At 52.2% G+C, this 14,508-nt stretch overlaps 1 protein-coding gene across 1 annotated transcript in view; it reads left to right on the top strand.

Moving 5' to 3' along the window:
* The first annotated feature begins 4,635 nt into the window (after positions 1-4,635).
* TBX3 (T-box transcription factor 3) overlaps positions 4,636-14,508 on the top strand; it is a 13,544-nt gene continuing 3,671 nt past the window's right edge. Inside the window, 8 exon segments of the mRNA XM_034637976.1 lie at positions 4,636-6,375; positions 8,003-8,270; positions 9,262-9,321; positions 9,591-9,737; positions 11,647-11,723; positions 12,741-12,898; positions 14,305-14,450; positions 14,452-14,505. Coding sequence (XP_034493867.1) covers positions 5,987-6,375; positions 8,003-8,270; positions 9,262-9,321; positions 9,591-9,737; positions 11,647-11,723; positions 12,741-12,898; positions 14,305-14,450; positions 14,452-14,505 — 1,299 coding nt within the window. The 5' untranslated portion in view covers positions 4,636-5,986.

The raw sequence follows: 14,508 nt of genomic DNA, 5'->3' as shown, positions 1-14,508 counted from the left end.
CTTTCTATCTCTCAGGGCACCTTATCTTCTTCCTAGCCAAGGGCATGAGGGGGAGGTGTCAGCTTGAACCCTAAGAAGAGGTAGCTCCAGCCTGTCTTCCTTACTGGCAAAGATGGTGGGGGAGGGAATACAGAGGCAATCCAGAAACACAGAAAAGCAGGAGAGAATTCAGAGAGGGTCAAGAAAGCCAGAGAAACTAGAAAGGGAGACAGAGAGGCAGAAAGAGTGGGAAAGAGTAAATCAGAAGCAGAAGGAACAAGAAAAATTAAAGGTTGGGGGGCAGGTAGAGACAGACAAGAAGGGGAAACAGAACAAGACAGATGCAAGGGAGAGAAGAGAAAGTTCAAGGGAAACAGGGCAAGAACGGATCTACAGTGAAAGATGTACAGAGAGACAGGGACACCAAGGAAGGAAGGAAGGAAGGAAAGAAAGAAAAAGAAAAGAGAAGGAAGAGGGAGAGAGGGAGAGAAAGAAAGAAAAAGAAGGAAAGGGAGAGAAAGGAAAGAAAAGAAAGGAAAAGAAAAAAAAAGAAAAGAGAAGAAATAAAAGATGGGTACTCTGTCTGGTCCAACCAAGAGGCTTGTACCTGTCCCCAGAGGGAGGAAAGATAGGGAAGCTAATTCTCCATCAAACTGAATGATCCTGCAGGCTCCTGGCTAGGGAGGAACTGAGCTCTTAAGGCAAGCTTGGGGTGGATGTGTGTGTGTGTGTCCAGTGAATGCAAAGCTCCAGGAGGAAAATCTAGCTTCCCTGGTCTATGCAGAGGTCCTCCACTGGGTTCAGAACTGCATACAGCAAAGTCAAGGTTTGGGGTAGCACCAGAGTGCTAATGTGGGGAGGAGGGTGCTAGCAGCATTTTGCAGCAGGAATCACAAACAGTAAGCGAGGGACTCCCCCGGGTGTGGGGTGGGATCCACGGTAAGAAAATCAAGTCCCCAGTTAGCAGAATGGAGAGCCGAGGAGGATGGGAGCCCTAAAGCAGACACTTAGTTTCAAAGCTGGTCAATTAAAAAAAGGGGGGGCCTAGATCCAAAGTGGGGGGCAGGGAGATTGAGCAGAAACAGGGAACCATCACTACACTGCCAGGCGACCAGAGAGCCCCTCCCCAGTAAAAGTTTATGTATTGACCGACCACCGTAGGAAACTTCTTAATTAGGCCTCAGACCCCTGGAGAAACACGGATGTCCTTATGTCAACAGAGTTTCCAATTTAGCGACACCTCGGACTGAAAAAAGCTCCGCGGCCAACGGGGGTGAAAGTTTAAGAGGGAATAAGCGTGTAATAGTCCCTCGCCAGACCTCACACATGCTGAAGGGAATATTTACAGCAAACTTGCCAAAGTAAACCACCCCGCCTACCCACCATCCTTTCCCCCTCCTCCCCCCCTTTTTTTGTAAACTGCAGATAAACACTATTCGGTCAGCAAAGGGTCGGTTGGTCCCCTTTCTAGGTTGAGGCAGGCCGTGCCGTGGGGAAAAGTAAGATCCAGCAGAGGCTTCCCAGGCGATTCCGTAGCCAGGCTGGCTTCTCTGCAGCCATGGCCTGGGCGGTGGCTTGGTTTCGCGTTTGTGTGTCTGTATAGGAAATTTGTTCTGAGTCTGCTCTGCCCCTTCCCCACTTTACCATCTGCGCGCGCGCACACACACACCCCGCTTGGCCTTAAACACTGTAGGCATTACAGATACGGAGAGGTAGGTTTTTTTAATTCAAAAAAAATCAGGCCTGCAAAAAGGTGCGGGAAGATCTGGGGGACATCAAAAGTTCCGTGGGTCTCCTGAGATCCAAATTTGAGCCCCCCTGCTCCCTTCTCCCGCCAGCTCCTGAGACTCTGCCGAGGGGCAGACTCATTCAGTGTTTCCCGAATGTCTTTTGTTGAGCGCAGAGGCGGGCAGAGATATGTTGGGGGTCTGCAAACAGAGAGAGAGAAGGCCGGTAGACCCCGCGCCTGGAGCCTAAAGCCGTGGGCCAGGGGCGCGCAAAAGTTGTGCGTTCCCCCGGCTGCCAGGCCTGGCACAAGTCTCCAGAAGGCGCTGGCCAATGTTTCACCCGAATGCGATGGCCACCAGGCGGCTTTTGTTTGTTCGCAAATTAATCACCCAGCGCACCGCCGGCGCCAGAGTGGGTTTATCACCCACCGGGAGGGGGGCGCGACGGCCCCGCAGAGACAAAGAGGAGTTCGCACCTTCCCGCTTTTGATCCCGAGTTACCGCGGCCTCCCTGCAGAATACGAGCCTCCTGGGGCCGAGTCTGGGAGGTCAGTCATAATTGGCGGAAGTTTGCAGACTATTAGCAAGACGTGGACATTTTCGAATCAGAACCCCGCAAACTTTCCTCTCTTCCCCCCCCCCACCTCTTGCAAGCAAGAATAGGAGTGAGGATATGGAGTGGCAACTGGGATGACCCCGGGGTTAAGTTAGAGCTGCGGGCAAAAACAGGCATCTGAGGGAGGGGGCGGTGTGAGGGCCAGAGATCCAGCTCGGTCCACTCTGGGGCCAAAGGCAAGTCGAGATATTTACAAGTGAAATTAGCAAGCTTCCTTCCCAGGTCCGAGGCTGAAGGGAGGCCAGGAAGCGGAGGACCTGGTGAAAATGTCTCTCTCCCGAGCATCTGGACGCTTGGGGCACCGAGAGACTGAGGAGGGGGGTCAGTCGCATTCTGCCAGCAGAACTGCTTTCCTTTTATTCCGAGCGGCCGGGGCAGAGATTGGCTGGCGAGTGCAGGCAAAACCAGATCGCGGGGATTTGGGGCCGCTCCTGAAAGTGCCGCGGCGCTGCCCCGGGGCTCAGGCGGCGAGCAATGTGGGGCAGGGGTGAGTTTGGGTCTCCAGAGACTCGTGAAACCCTGCGGTGACCTCGGTGGACGGCGTAAGGAAGGGGAAGGCCTGGCCTCTCGCACCCTCCAGGATCGGGGCCGCTAGGGACTCGGGAGGGGGGGGGCGTTGTGAGCCGACACCCTGGGCCCCCGCCGCCTCTTCTTTTTCTCTCTTTCTCTCTTCTCAACCACCGGCAGAGAGACCCCGAGAGGGCACCAGAGAAAGACAGGCCGAAAGGGAAAGAAAGGGGCGAGATGGCGAGCCAGACGGAGTTCGAAGAACCACTCCATTCTCTGGTGACTTCAGGGAATTCTCAGCGCTGGCGCCAAGCGCTCTTAACCATGTGCGTCAAAAATGCGAGGCTGGAAAAGCTTGTCGCCTCAAAAGTTCCGCCCCTATCTCGAGGCGGTCGCCTACAAAAGAAATGCATTTTCACCCTCCACTTTCTCCCATTTCGGAGTCTGGGGGCTGGGGGCTTGGAGGTCCACAAGGCAAACTAAGGACGGTTCTGGCTTTCGATGCGCACACATACACACACACACACACATACACACACACACACACACCCCCCAAGGCTTGGGTTTCTTAACCCCCTAGGCCCCAAAACCAGCCCTTTCTCCTTTCCTTTCCACTCGAGGAAGCTCTCAACTCAGGAAGAGTAAAAGAACGTTCTCCCCAAGATCTCCCTCCATCTAAGCAGGGACGCCCAACTCACTGCCCCCCCCCAAAAGCGAGAAATGTGAGTTTGGGGAATCCTGTGACCCAGACAGGGACCTGCAGTAACAGATACCAATTCGGCGACAGGTCTGATTTGTAAGTTACCTCCCTCCCCTTCACCCTGGGCTGAGGCCCCCACCCTACCTGAACTGCACCAGTCACCTCGCCTCTGGGGTGGGGGCGTATCACGGTTTGTTTTACAAATTCACCCCCGACTTCTGGTGAGATAAGTCCCCGGGTGCACGGAGAGATAAGTGCGATGCCTGGAGAAGATACAAGGAGGGCGCACCTCCCCCGACCGGCTCGCCCCTGGCCGGGGAGGTGAGGGCAGCGGCTCCGCGGGGGCAGGCCCAGAACCTAGTCCCTCACTGCGCTCCTTCTGTCCCGGTCTCCATTCTCTGCTCTACACTCACGCACACATTCAGGTGGAACTCGGGGAGCCCGGATTCAGATAGAAGACGAGACCTAAAAGAGCTGGTAAATGCATTTCCGAACAATCTCCGAGTCCGCCTCCCCAGGGGAGCGCAGCCAGGGCCCGCGGCGCAGGCTGTGTACGTGTTTGCGTGTACGTGTTTTCCCGCGGGTGGCTGGGTCCCAGGGTGCTGGCGCGTGTCGGCGCGCAGGAGCGCCGGGGTGTTTGGGTCTCCGCCCACAGTCTCGGTTGGGGCCCGAGGAAACGGGCGGCCCCCGGCACGCGTGTGCCCCGGGAGACCACGAGCCCCGATGCCGGGAGTCCGGCGCCGAGAGCCACCCGAGCTCGGGAGCCCTTTAGCGGCGGCCGGGCGGAGCTTGGCTTCACGTGGGGCTGGAGAGCGCGCAAGCCCGGAGTCTCGGCGCTCGCCTCTCCGCCACCACCGCCTTTTGTGGCGCCCGGCGGCGGAACGGCAGCTCGCGGGGGACTCGGCCGTCCGCCTGGCTCTCCCGGGGCCGCGGCGAGAGGGTGAGCCGCACAGAGAAGCGGCGGCGGCGGCCGGAGAGGCGAGGCGAGCCGAGCGCGCGAGAGGCGAGCGCCCCTGCCCGGCGCCCCGCGCGCTCTCCGCCTTCCTGGCCCGGCTCGCTCGCTCCCTCCTCCTCCCCCTTCCTCTCGGGCCCTGCCTCCTCCCTCAATCCCGGGCTGGATGACTGAGGCATTTCAGACGTGGGCTGAGCCAGCGCCGGCGAGCAAGCTCAGGAGCTGCAGCGATCTCTCGATAAGCCACCTAGAGGCGACTCTGCGCGCGCTCCCCAGTGGCTCCCCGCCCTCCCTCTGATCATGTTGACATATTCACAGGACAGGCAGTAGTACCGATGCGGCGCTGCGACGTTACAGTTTCCGACACCTTCTTTTTATAACTCGGCTCTATCCCCCAGCACTCGACCTGTGAAAACCACGCCTATGCAGCAACACAATTGGTCCGAAAGCGTCAAAGAGCCAATCAAGAGGCCTCCGGCTCCCCACAGCCCACAGCAGAGCCCGACCTTCTAGAGCCGCCGAGCAGACGCCCGGGGAATTCTAGAGGCGGAGGAGGGTGGCGCGGAGCTCTCGCTCGCTCGCTCTCGCTCCCTCCCTCTCCTCGCGCTCCCTCTCCCGCTCCGTCCCTTTCGCTCTCTTCTGTTTCTCTCTCTCTCTCCCTCTCTCTCTCCCCTTTTCAGTCCCCCCCCCCGTAAATCCTCCCTGCCCTGCGCGTCTGGACGCAGATTAGGAAACGATTTCGCTCACGTTTTAGGACAAGGAAGACAGGCGCGGGAGGAGAGCACGGCAAGACTCGGATTGCAACCCAGACACCCTCCGGAGGCTCGGAGCAGAGGAAGGAGGAGGAGGGCGAACGGAAGCCAGTTTGCAGTTCAAGTTTTGATAGCGCTGGTAGAAGAGAGCTTAAATCAGAGAGTTGTTTTTTGTTTTTAAGGCGAGAGACTTTGCCGCTCTCTCGCTCGCTGGTGAAGCCGGGTCTAGCGCAATTGCAGACACCTCCAGCGAGAAAGAGGGTGAGGAAGACAGACAGGGGGGCGGGGAAGAAGAAGGAGAAGAAAAGGTAAAAAGTCTCCGAGTGGAGCCCTTCGCATTTGCAACAAAGAACTGGGGGCTGGGGAGCGATTCCCGGGACCAGGGGTTGCCGTGTCTACTTCGGCGAAGCAGCGGGGCTCGGGCACGGGTGAGACCCTGCTCGCTCCTCTCGCCCGTGAAACCGACTTCCAGGAGCGGCTTTTTAAAAAACGCAAGGCACAAGGACAGTCACCCAAGCGACTATGTCTCCTGGTTTCTCGCCTTGCCCTCTTTAAAAGCGGCATCCCCCCTCCCCAAAAGACACTTTTCCTCCCCCTTCCCTAGGGTGCTTGAGTGGTGATTTTTCCCTTTTTCCTTTCTTTCCTCCCCCCCCCCTTTTTCAAACTATGGGCTGCTGTTAAAAACCAAAAACAAAACCAAACAGCAGCTGCGGACTTGTCGCCGGCTGGAGCCCAGCGCCCCGCCTGGAGTGGATGAGCCTCTCCATGAGAGATCCGGTCATTCCTGGGACAAGCATGGCCTACCATCCGTTCCTACCTCACCGGGCGCCGGACTTCGCCATGAGCGCGGTGCTGGGTCACCAGCCGCCCTTCTTCCCCGCGCTGACGCTGCCTCCCAACGGCGCCGCGGCGCTCTCGCTGCCGGGCGCCCTGGCCAAGCCGATCATGGATCAATTGGTGGGGGCGGCCGAGACCGGCATCCCTTTCTCCTCCCTGGGGCCCCAGGCGCATCTGAGGCCTCTGAAGACCATGGAGCCCGAAGAAGAGGTGGAGGATGACCCCAAGGTGCACCTCGAGGCCAAAGAACTTTGGGATCAGTTCCACAAGCGGGGCACCGAGATGGTCATTACCAAGTCGGGAAGGTAAGCCAAGAGCAGGGTCCCCTCCCCCCAAGCTGTTGGAGGTCCCTCTCCCCTTATCTCTCTCTTCCCAGAACAGTCCGTTTGCCAGTTAATTTGGGCTTAGAGACAAACTTAGTTCCCCTGGTACTGTGTACAGGCATTCCCGGGCCCTGCTCCAGTGGTAGGAAATTTCAGCTTACCTGGGTGTCTGCAGGGGGTAGTTTCTCCTGCCTAGATCTGCATCCTGGATTTCCCTACAGGCTAGATAGAATTTTTCAAGGGAGCATAGGTACCTTTGCTGGAAGAAAGAAAACCACCCTAGGAAATTCACTGTTGCAAACCTTTCCATTCTTGTGCCTCTTTGTTGATGTTCTGTTTGGTTTGTTTCATTTTGTTCCCAGAGAGAACAACTTAACGCCCTTTTCTTTTGTGTGGTCGTGGGAGACCTGACACTAGCTCTCCACTTGCCCTTTCTGCCCTCCAGCCTAGCCCCTGGGTCTGCAGGGGGGCTTGAACTTGCCTCTGGCAGAGTCACAGAGAAATCGGAGGGCATTTGGGTTCGTTTGTCCACAACGATTCACGTGTCTGTAATCTGAGGGAGAGTTGAGGCAATTCTGGATAATTAAGATTATGTTTGCCAATCCAAGGATCCAGTGGAGAGACACACGCTGCTTTTTTACGTGTGAACCTTATCAACCGTATTTTATATCACCTTTAAAAGGTCCTTGTCTGACCGAGACTGGCCTGTCACTTAAAATCACTGATTTTTTTTTTATGGTGCTGAAGTCTATGAAGGCATAACACTGGAATAATAATAAAATCCCTTGCTAGATGTCTTGAGCTTCCTGGGTTTTCCTAGCTAAATGAGGCCAAAGTTTGGCAGAAAATCCTCAAACCCAGAAGACACTGCCTCAGTTTCACAGCAGAGTGCTTCCTTTTAAGACAAGATGCTAGAATGCCAACACTTCTGGGAAATCAAAAGGCAGTTTGGTGGTACAGTCTTGCAGTGGGGGACCGGCCTGAGCCACAGGAGAAATGCGGTTAGCAGCGTGCTGGGCCGATTGGTTATCAGGCCCAGGAGTCAACTACAAAATTCGTTTTGAGAACTCACTGAAGGCCTGAAGGCCGGTTTCATTTCGCCAGCGGCGGGATTCCTGTTCTGTAGCAGGCTGGGTGGAGGTTTATTTCCTTGATAAGTTTAACATTTTCTCATCAATGGGGTGGTGGAAAACTCTAGCCTTGACCGACCCCACTTTACTAAATCCTGCCCCAAGCTGTTTAGAAGTAGACACTCGCAGGGAAGAGCACAGGCAAGAATTTCTCTTTTGTAAAGAGGGCCATCGGTGAAGTCCTACAAGGGAAAAAATTGTGGTGAAAGTGTTAGACGCTGCAGAGAACTGTAGTGCCACAATTCACTTCTTTTGAACCTTGGGACGTTTCCCGATAGAGAAACCGAGCATATGTAATGCTTGGGCCGTGGAAGAATACGATTTTGCTCTCAGTGGCCTTAACGCTGACACGGAAGCCCCATCAGTCAATCACAGTAGAAAAGTTCTAATTTGATTTAAATATTTTAGGGTAAATAGAGAATCAAACCCAAGAGTCTTGAGTGATTTTCTTTCTTTTTTTCTCTTCCCTCCAATTGTAGGCGAATGTTTCCTCCATTTAAAGTAAGATGTTCTGGGCTGGATAAAAAAGCCAAATATATCTTGTTGATGGACATTATAGCTGCTGATGACTGTCGATATAAATTTCATAATTCTCGGTGGATGGTGGCGGGTAAGGCTGACCCTGAAATGCCAAAGAGAATGTACATTCACCCAGACAGCCCTGCTACCGGGGAACAGTGGATGTCCAAAGTTGTCACTTTCCACAAACTGAAACTCACCAACAACATTTCGGACAAACATGGATTTGTAAGTTTCACCGCTCCCGTCTGTAAAATTTCGTCTTTTCTTCACCCTGGGGAAGGCAGTGCTTCCCCTCTCCTTGCAAAAATCACCAGTTTCTGCTCAGAGTTCTCCCTTGCTCTCTTTTGCTAAGCGTAGCAAAGTTGTTCGATCCGAAACAGCCAGAGAGAGGATGCCGGGGTGTTTCTCTTCGGATAATGGAAGGCCTGGCGTTCTCAAAAAAAAAAAAAAAAAAAAATTGGGGGCCATAACACTAACCGCTCACGTTCCCTGGCAATTCCAGATCTTGGTAAATGGCTGACAGTGAAGTTAAAAACCAGTCGTTAAGATACAAAATCAATTTTAAAGTTACACGTGTGCCAGGGATTTGTTCTGAGCTATTGTACTGCTGTTTTGAAACCAGCCATATTATTTCTTGTGGGAGTTCTAAGGTTCAAAGTCTTGGCTACATTGGTTAAGGGGGTGAATGCGGTTTTTTGAAAGATTTCTTTCTTTTGTGAGAAAAGAATACCGGGTTGAGGTGAAAGTCAGGTTTACTAGAAATGAGTCTGAGCTCTCCAGGATAAAAAGTGTGCGTGTGCGTGTGCGTGTGTGTGTGTGTGTGTGTGTGTGTGTGTGTGTGTGTGTTGGGAGTGTATATTTGGATTCACTGGGAAAGTCCTTAGAAATTTTTAGGAGAGCAGAATTGCTTATAAAAGTCCATCAAAACACCTTTTGCCCCCTGCCCCAACCCTCCCCAACATTTCAATAAAATAAAGCCGAGTGATAAGCGAGGAATCAGCAGAAAGATTAGGCCCAGGAAGACGTGAATGACACGGAAGTATCTCCAGCGGGCAAGGATTGCCTTTGAAGCCCTTGATTTGATTAAGGCATAAATATTCCTCTCTAGAGTTCAACCTTTCAGGGCTTTAAGTGGATTGGGCTCGTCAATTAGTGGGCGCTTAAAGGACTGAATCATTTTGTAAATTAAAATGCATGTTTTTCTCTATCTTTTAAGACTTTGGCCTTCCCAAGTGATCACGCAACGTGGCAGGGGAATTATAGTTTTGGTACTCAGGTAGGCTAGGGTTCAAGGTACGAACGGACCTTAGGTGGTGAGGGTGGGGGGGACCCTTTGGAAATTGAGGAGCAATTTGGATTCTCCAGAAGAGGATATGTGTGGAGTGGAATGTACCCAAGGAGGTGCTCCGAGGAGGTGGGCTCGGCATAAGCGTGGTACCCTTCGGTGGGTTAGACGTCAGCCTGGCAGGGGTCCCGAGGTCCCGTTGGTCCCACTAAATCTTTTTTTGATGTGTCTCCCCTCCTCCCTGCCCCCCCACCCTGCAGACAATATTGAACTCCATGCACAAATACCAGCCCCGGTTCCACATTGTGAGAGCCAATGACATCTTGAAACTTCCTTATAGTACATTTCGGACTTACTTGTTCCCTGAAACCGAATTCATCGCTGTGACGGCATACCAGAACGATAAGGTAACCGAAGGCGCTTTTCTTTTTAATGGTGATATTTTCCCTCCCACCTTTAGGCCGCTCCGGGTGAGGTGGAGACAGTGAGAAAAGATCGGAGATGGGAGTCTGAGTGTTTCTTCTGTGATTTGACCCTTGCGTGGAGTTTTTGGGGAAGCGGGGTCTGGCACATCACAGAGGCAGGGAAAAACCAGAACAAAGCAAAACAAAAACTCGACCAGCTAGGAATCCAACACGGAGCGAAAAGATGCCAGACTAACTTTTGCTCCTGGAACTGCTGACTTCTGCCTTCCCACTCGGGGCTTTCTCCTGTTTTGAGGTTCAGCCTCTTCTCCTCCAGGAAGAAAGATCAAAAAATCAGGTTCCAGGTTCTAAAGGAACCAGCTAAAAATGGAAGGCAAAAGCCATTTGGGATCTTGGGAAGAGAATCCCATTGGAGAGCAGCTTTTCTCCCCTAGCCAGAAATCCCGAGTAGCTGGTCTGGTTTTTATTACCTTTTATGCTGCTGTGTTTTTTATGGGGTGTGTGTGTGTGTGTGTGTGTGTGTGTGTTTGGAAAAATCTTCTCTGATCACTGGGTCATGCTAATCGAGTTGTCTGAGGCTTTTGAGATGAGATGACCAAAGTCAAAATCACTTCATTTGAAGGTTTTTCCTCCCTTGGGCCTCAGGCCCTGGATTAGGAGTCCCCCCCCAAATGGAACAGCAGGCAGCACCTGGTATATAAAGTTATGGTGGCCTGAAGGTCATGGGCATGTGCACAGAGAGACACAGAGAAAGTGACTCTTGCTGATTCCCCAGTTCCCAGTGTGGCAAGCAGTTCCGGGGGTGGAGAGCACCTGAGGACCCCTGCTTTTCTTGCCTCCAGCTCATCTGACAACACCTTGCATTTTGAACTCACTGTCACCGTGGGTGGGTCCTCTGGCTGGCCCTTGGGGTGTTCAGGTATGTTGCCTTAATCCAGAGACTAAGACACCAGGACCTCCTCTCCCTGGAATCTTGCATTCGGGAGTTTGTTTCAAGAAACAAGAATCCAACAACCATGGGGCCTTTTCCCCACCTCTGGGGAACTCTGTATGTATATACTATGGCATTTTGCCCCAGCGTGCAAAATGCATGCTCCCTCTAGACCCAGAACCCTGTGAATGTAAGTTGTTAATGTAATAATAAAACGTACCATTTTTGATCAGACGAAGAGGCCAGAGGCCTTCTCCAACCTAATGGCGGTGGCAGAGCATATAAATGAAAACATGTTTCCAGTGGTCATTTAGTCCTTTGACATCTGTAATTGTCAATATTGTAATTCCTCAACCCTTCCCCCTCCCCACAAAACCCAGAAAAAAAAATCAAACCCACTCTGGCACAAGGGTAGCAAGAACCCCATAAATCATTTCATTAGATTCACAGAAAAGGTTGGAGTGTATGCCGTGTGTGTGTGTGTGCGTGTGTGTACGTGCGTGCATGCGTGTGTATGTGTATGTGTTTGGGGTAGGAAATATGCCATAACGTATTTTATGATTAATTGCACTAAATAAAAAAATGAAAGCACAATTTTAAGATCTACAGGTCGCCCCTTTTGACAGCTTTTGACAATCTTTCCATTTCTAAATGCAAGCTCTCAAGGCTGCCTACAGAACAGATTGAGACATTGCCCAGACAGTCTAATTTCGGTCTGGAATCCCTGGTTTGGCTTCCTATGGGAGTTGCAAGCCATTGGTACAGTTCTTCTGATTTTTCTCTCGGTCCCTTCTGACTGAACACTGTGATGTCCTCTCCCTTTCTCTTTAACCTGGCATAGCCGAGTGACTGCTTCTGGCAGTCAGATTTCTAGTAGACGGAGTTGGGGGATAAAACACCCCTAAAACATTCTAGAAAATGAGGTCAATGTCTCTTTCTTGCTTGTGTCTCCTCCTCTAGATAACCCAGCTAAAAATAGACAACAACCCTTTTGCAAAAGGTTTCCGGGACACTGGAAATGGCAGGAGAGAAAAAAGGTGAGCGGAGACACTTAGTACTATTTTCTCAGATAATTTGGAGAATCACTTTTCTAGGGCTTGGATCGCAACTACCAGAAGTGGGATGCGGGCCCTTCTATTAAGAAGTTGGTGCCACCTTGCCACCTGCTCGTGGCCTTCAGGCCGCTGTACTTTGTGTACTTCTCCAAGTTACCTTAAAGGAGATGAACTAGACCACACCATTTTCATCTCTGGAAAGGAAGGTGTCAGGGGTAACAGATATATACGGACGCCTACTAATTTTTAATTAATTGAGGTTCATTCCCGGCAGATCCCAGGAAAGGACTAAACCATTCACAAAATGCTTCGGAATTTTTGCAATCTTGACTTGCAAATACCGTCCGACAGAACTGAGGCCCCTGAAAAATCTGTGGCTCCCTCCTTCATGGGTCTACGTATCATTTCGAGGGAAGCAGACAGCTGGATAGTATATGGAGATGCTCTCCCCTCCCCCACCAGCTTTCAAAGAATTTCTAAAATCCAGCAAATCAGGCCACATTTTGAACCTATCCCCTTGCGGGGTAGGGGTGAGCATTATCAGATAATTTCTAACATCTAAATGGGTTTTTTTTAAAACTCCGGTTATGTGTTGGTAAAACAAAGTGCCCCATGAAATAAGCAACTTCCTCCCAGTCTTAGCAACCAGTGGGGAGTTTGTAGGCTGCTTATGTTCACCAATTTGGGCACCCAGGTCCGTGCCCTCCTCCTTTTAAGGCCTGCCGTTCAGTGTTCAGCTGTGTCTGGCCCATGCCCTTTCCCTGATGAGCCCCTGGTCCTGAAGCCCCAGGGTCCTCCAACACCCCACCCCCTTGCCACACTCTTCAGCCTAGTTACAGGGTCTTGAAGGAACCACGCTTGGGACTCTGTGGCTGCCTTGGGGCAAGCAGGTTTCAGAGCACTCCTGTTGTATTGTCCATGGGTGGTGGGCAGGGTGAGGCGAACAGAGGGGAAATGTCCGTTTGGTCCTGTAACGCTGGGTGCGGGCTTCTGCCACAGAAAGCAGCTTACCCTGCAGTCCATGAGGGTGTTCGATGACAGACACAAGAAGGAGAACGGCACCTCGGATGAGTCCTCCAGCGAACAAGCAGCCTTCAACTGCTTTGCTCAGTCCTCCTCTCCAGCTGTCTCCACTGTAGGGACCTCGAACCTCAAAGGTAGGCCTGGTCACCTCTTGATTTCTCCACTCCAGGACTCTGGACTGGGGGGGCGGTGGCTGGGAGAGTTAGGGGCGGGGCACCCACCCGGGACCCTGCCCTTCAAAAAAACATCAGATGCTTCTAGAAGCCCCTAAGCAGGAGCCAGAGTTCAAAAAGAGTGTCCAGGTGTGTGTCTCTCCCGAAGTTGTATAAAGGAGAGCTCAGAACTCCTTCCCCCAAACCTTGATTTGGCTGAGGGTGGGGTGTCTGCATGTTCCTTCTTGGTGGAGACACCCTTGAAAACTTGTGTAGAGCACTTCTCTCTGTCTCTGCCCCTCAACTCTCTTTCAACCAAGCAACTGCTAACTTTTTACTATCTTTGAGCTCTAGATTAAAATGTGTTGGAAGGTGGGGGTGGGGGGTAGGCAAGGGGATTCTCTGCCACCTGGAACAGGGAAGGTGGCTGAGAAAACTTCCAGCCATAGAGCAGCTGTGGGCACTGGGAGAGCAGACAGAGCCATGGGGATCTGAGTAGGGAGGGTGGGGGAGTGGGAGGGGACAAGATGGTTCAAATCCCCAGTTAGTTCCTGTGTTTAAAGAGCAAGCACTATTTATTTGGAAAGACATGCATTCTCTCTCTCAACGGGAAGAAACCTGTTTTTAAGTGAATTAAAATGAAAGTCCATTATGACTTCAATCCCTTTAAACCTTACATATAAAATAGGATCCCTTTTTCTTTTTTTTTTTTTTTCTGGTAGGACACCCACAGAGGGTGTGGTGACAGCAAAAGAGAATCTGTGATTGTCTCTGGGCAGTGAGCGGGCTGCTCCCATCTCTGTCTGTGGGGCAGGGGCAAACAGAAGGTTCCACTGAGTGTGTGTGTTGGGGGGGGTGTTCGTTTCTGCCACTACCAATTCGGATGCCAGGGTTCAAACAAATCCTTCTGAAAGAATTCACAGATTTGTGGAAGGTGTTAATTTTGGTCACTCACTGAACAAAGACTCTGGATAGTAACTAGGTGTTCCCAAAGTGAGTTTGAGGATGAGTTTAATATTATTTTTTAAAAAACCAGGTAAATGCAGTGGAGTGGGAAAAGGCAGGGGAAAGGCTTTGACACAGTAGGAGCTCAATGGATGATTTTAAAAAATAGTAATCCACTAGCGGTTTGGGGCAAGGGGTCAACGGGAGAAGGGGTTCAGGTCTATCTAAATATTTTAAATTCCTTCATTGTTAGCTTATGGAAACATCCCGCTAAAGTTGTGAGGTATCATCACTCCCACTTTGCAGATGAGAAAACTGAGGCACAGAGAGGTTAAGGGGCGTGCCGGGGACCACACAGCTTGTAAATGGGGGAGCCGGAGTTCCCCTGGCCCAGATTGGAGCTCACGCCCTTCCCCTTGGCTTTTGTGCTCCCCCTATGGTAGATCTGTGTCCCAGCGAGGGTGAGAGCGACGCCGAGGCCGACAGCAAAGAGGAGCACGGCCCAGAGGCCTGCGACGCGGCCAAGATCTCCACGACCACGTCGGAGGAGCCGTGCCGCGACAAGGGCAGCCCCGCGGTCAAGGCGCACCCTCTTCGCCGCCGAGCCGGGCGGCCGGCCCCGGGACAGCGGGCGGCTGGACAAGGCG

Source organism: Ailuropoda melanoleuca, chromosome 12 (assembly GCF_002007445.2).
Source record: "Ailuropoda melanoleuca isolate Jingjing chromosome 12, ASM200744v2, whole genome shotgun sequence".
Classification (NCBI taxonomy): Eukaryota; Metazoa; Chordata; class Mammalia; order Carnivora; family Ursidae; genus Ailuropoda; species Ailuropoda melanoleuca.
The sequence above is the reverse complement of the archived record's forward strand: the minus strand, read 5'-3'. Positions and strand labels throughout refer to the sequence as shown.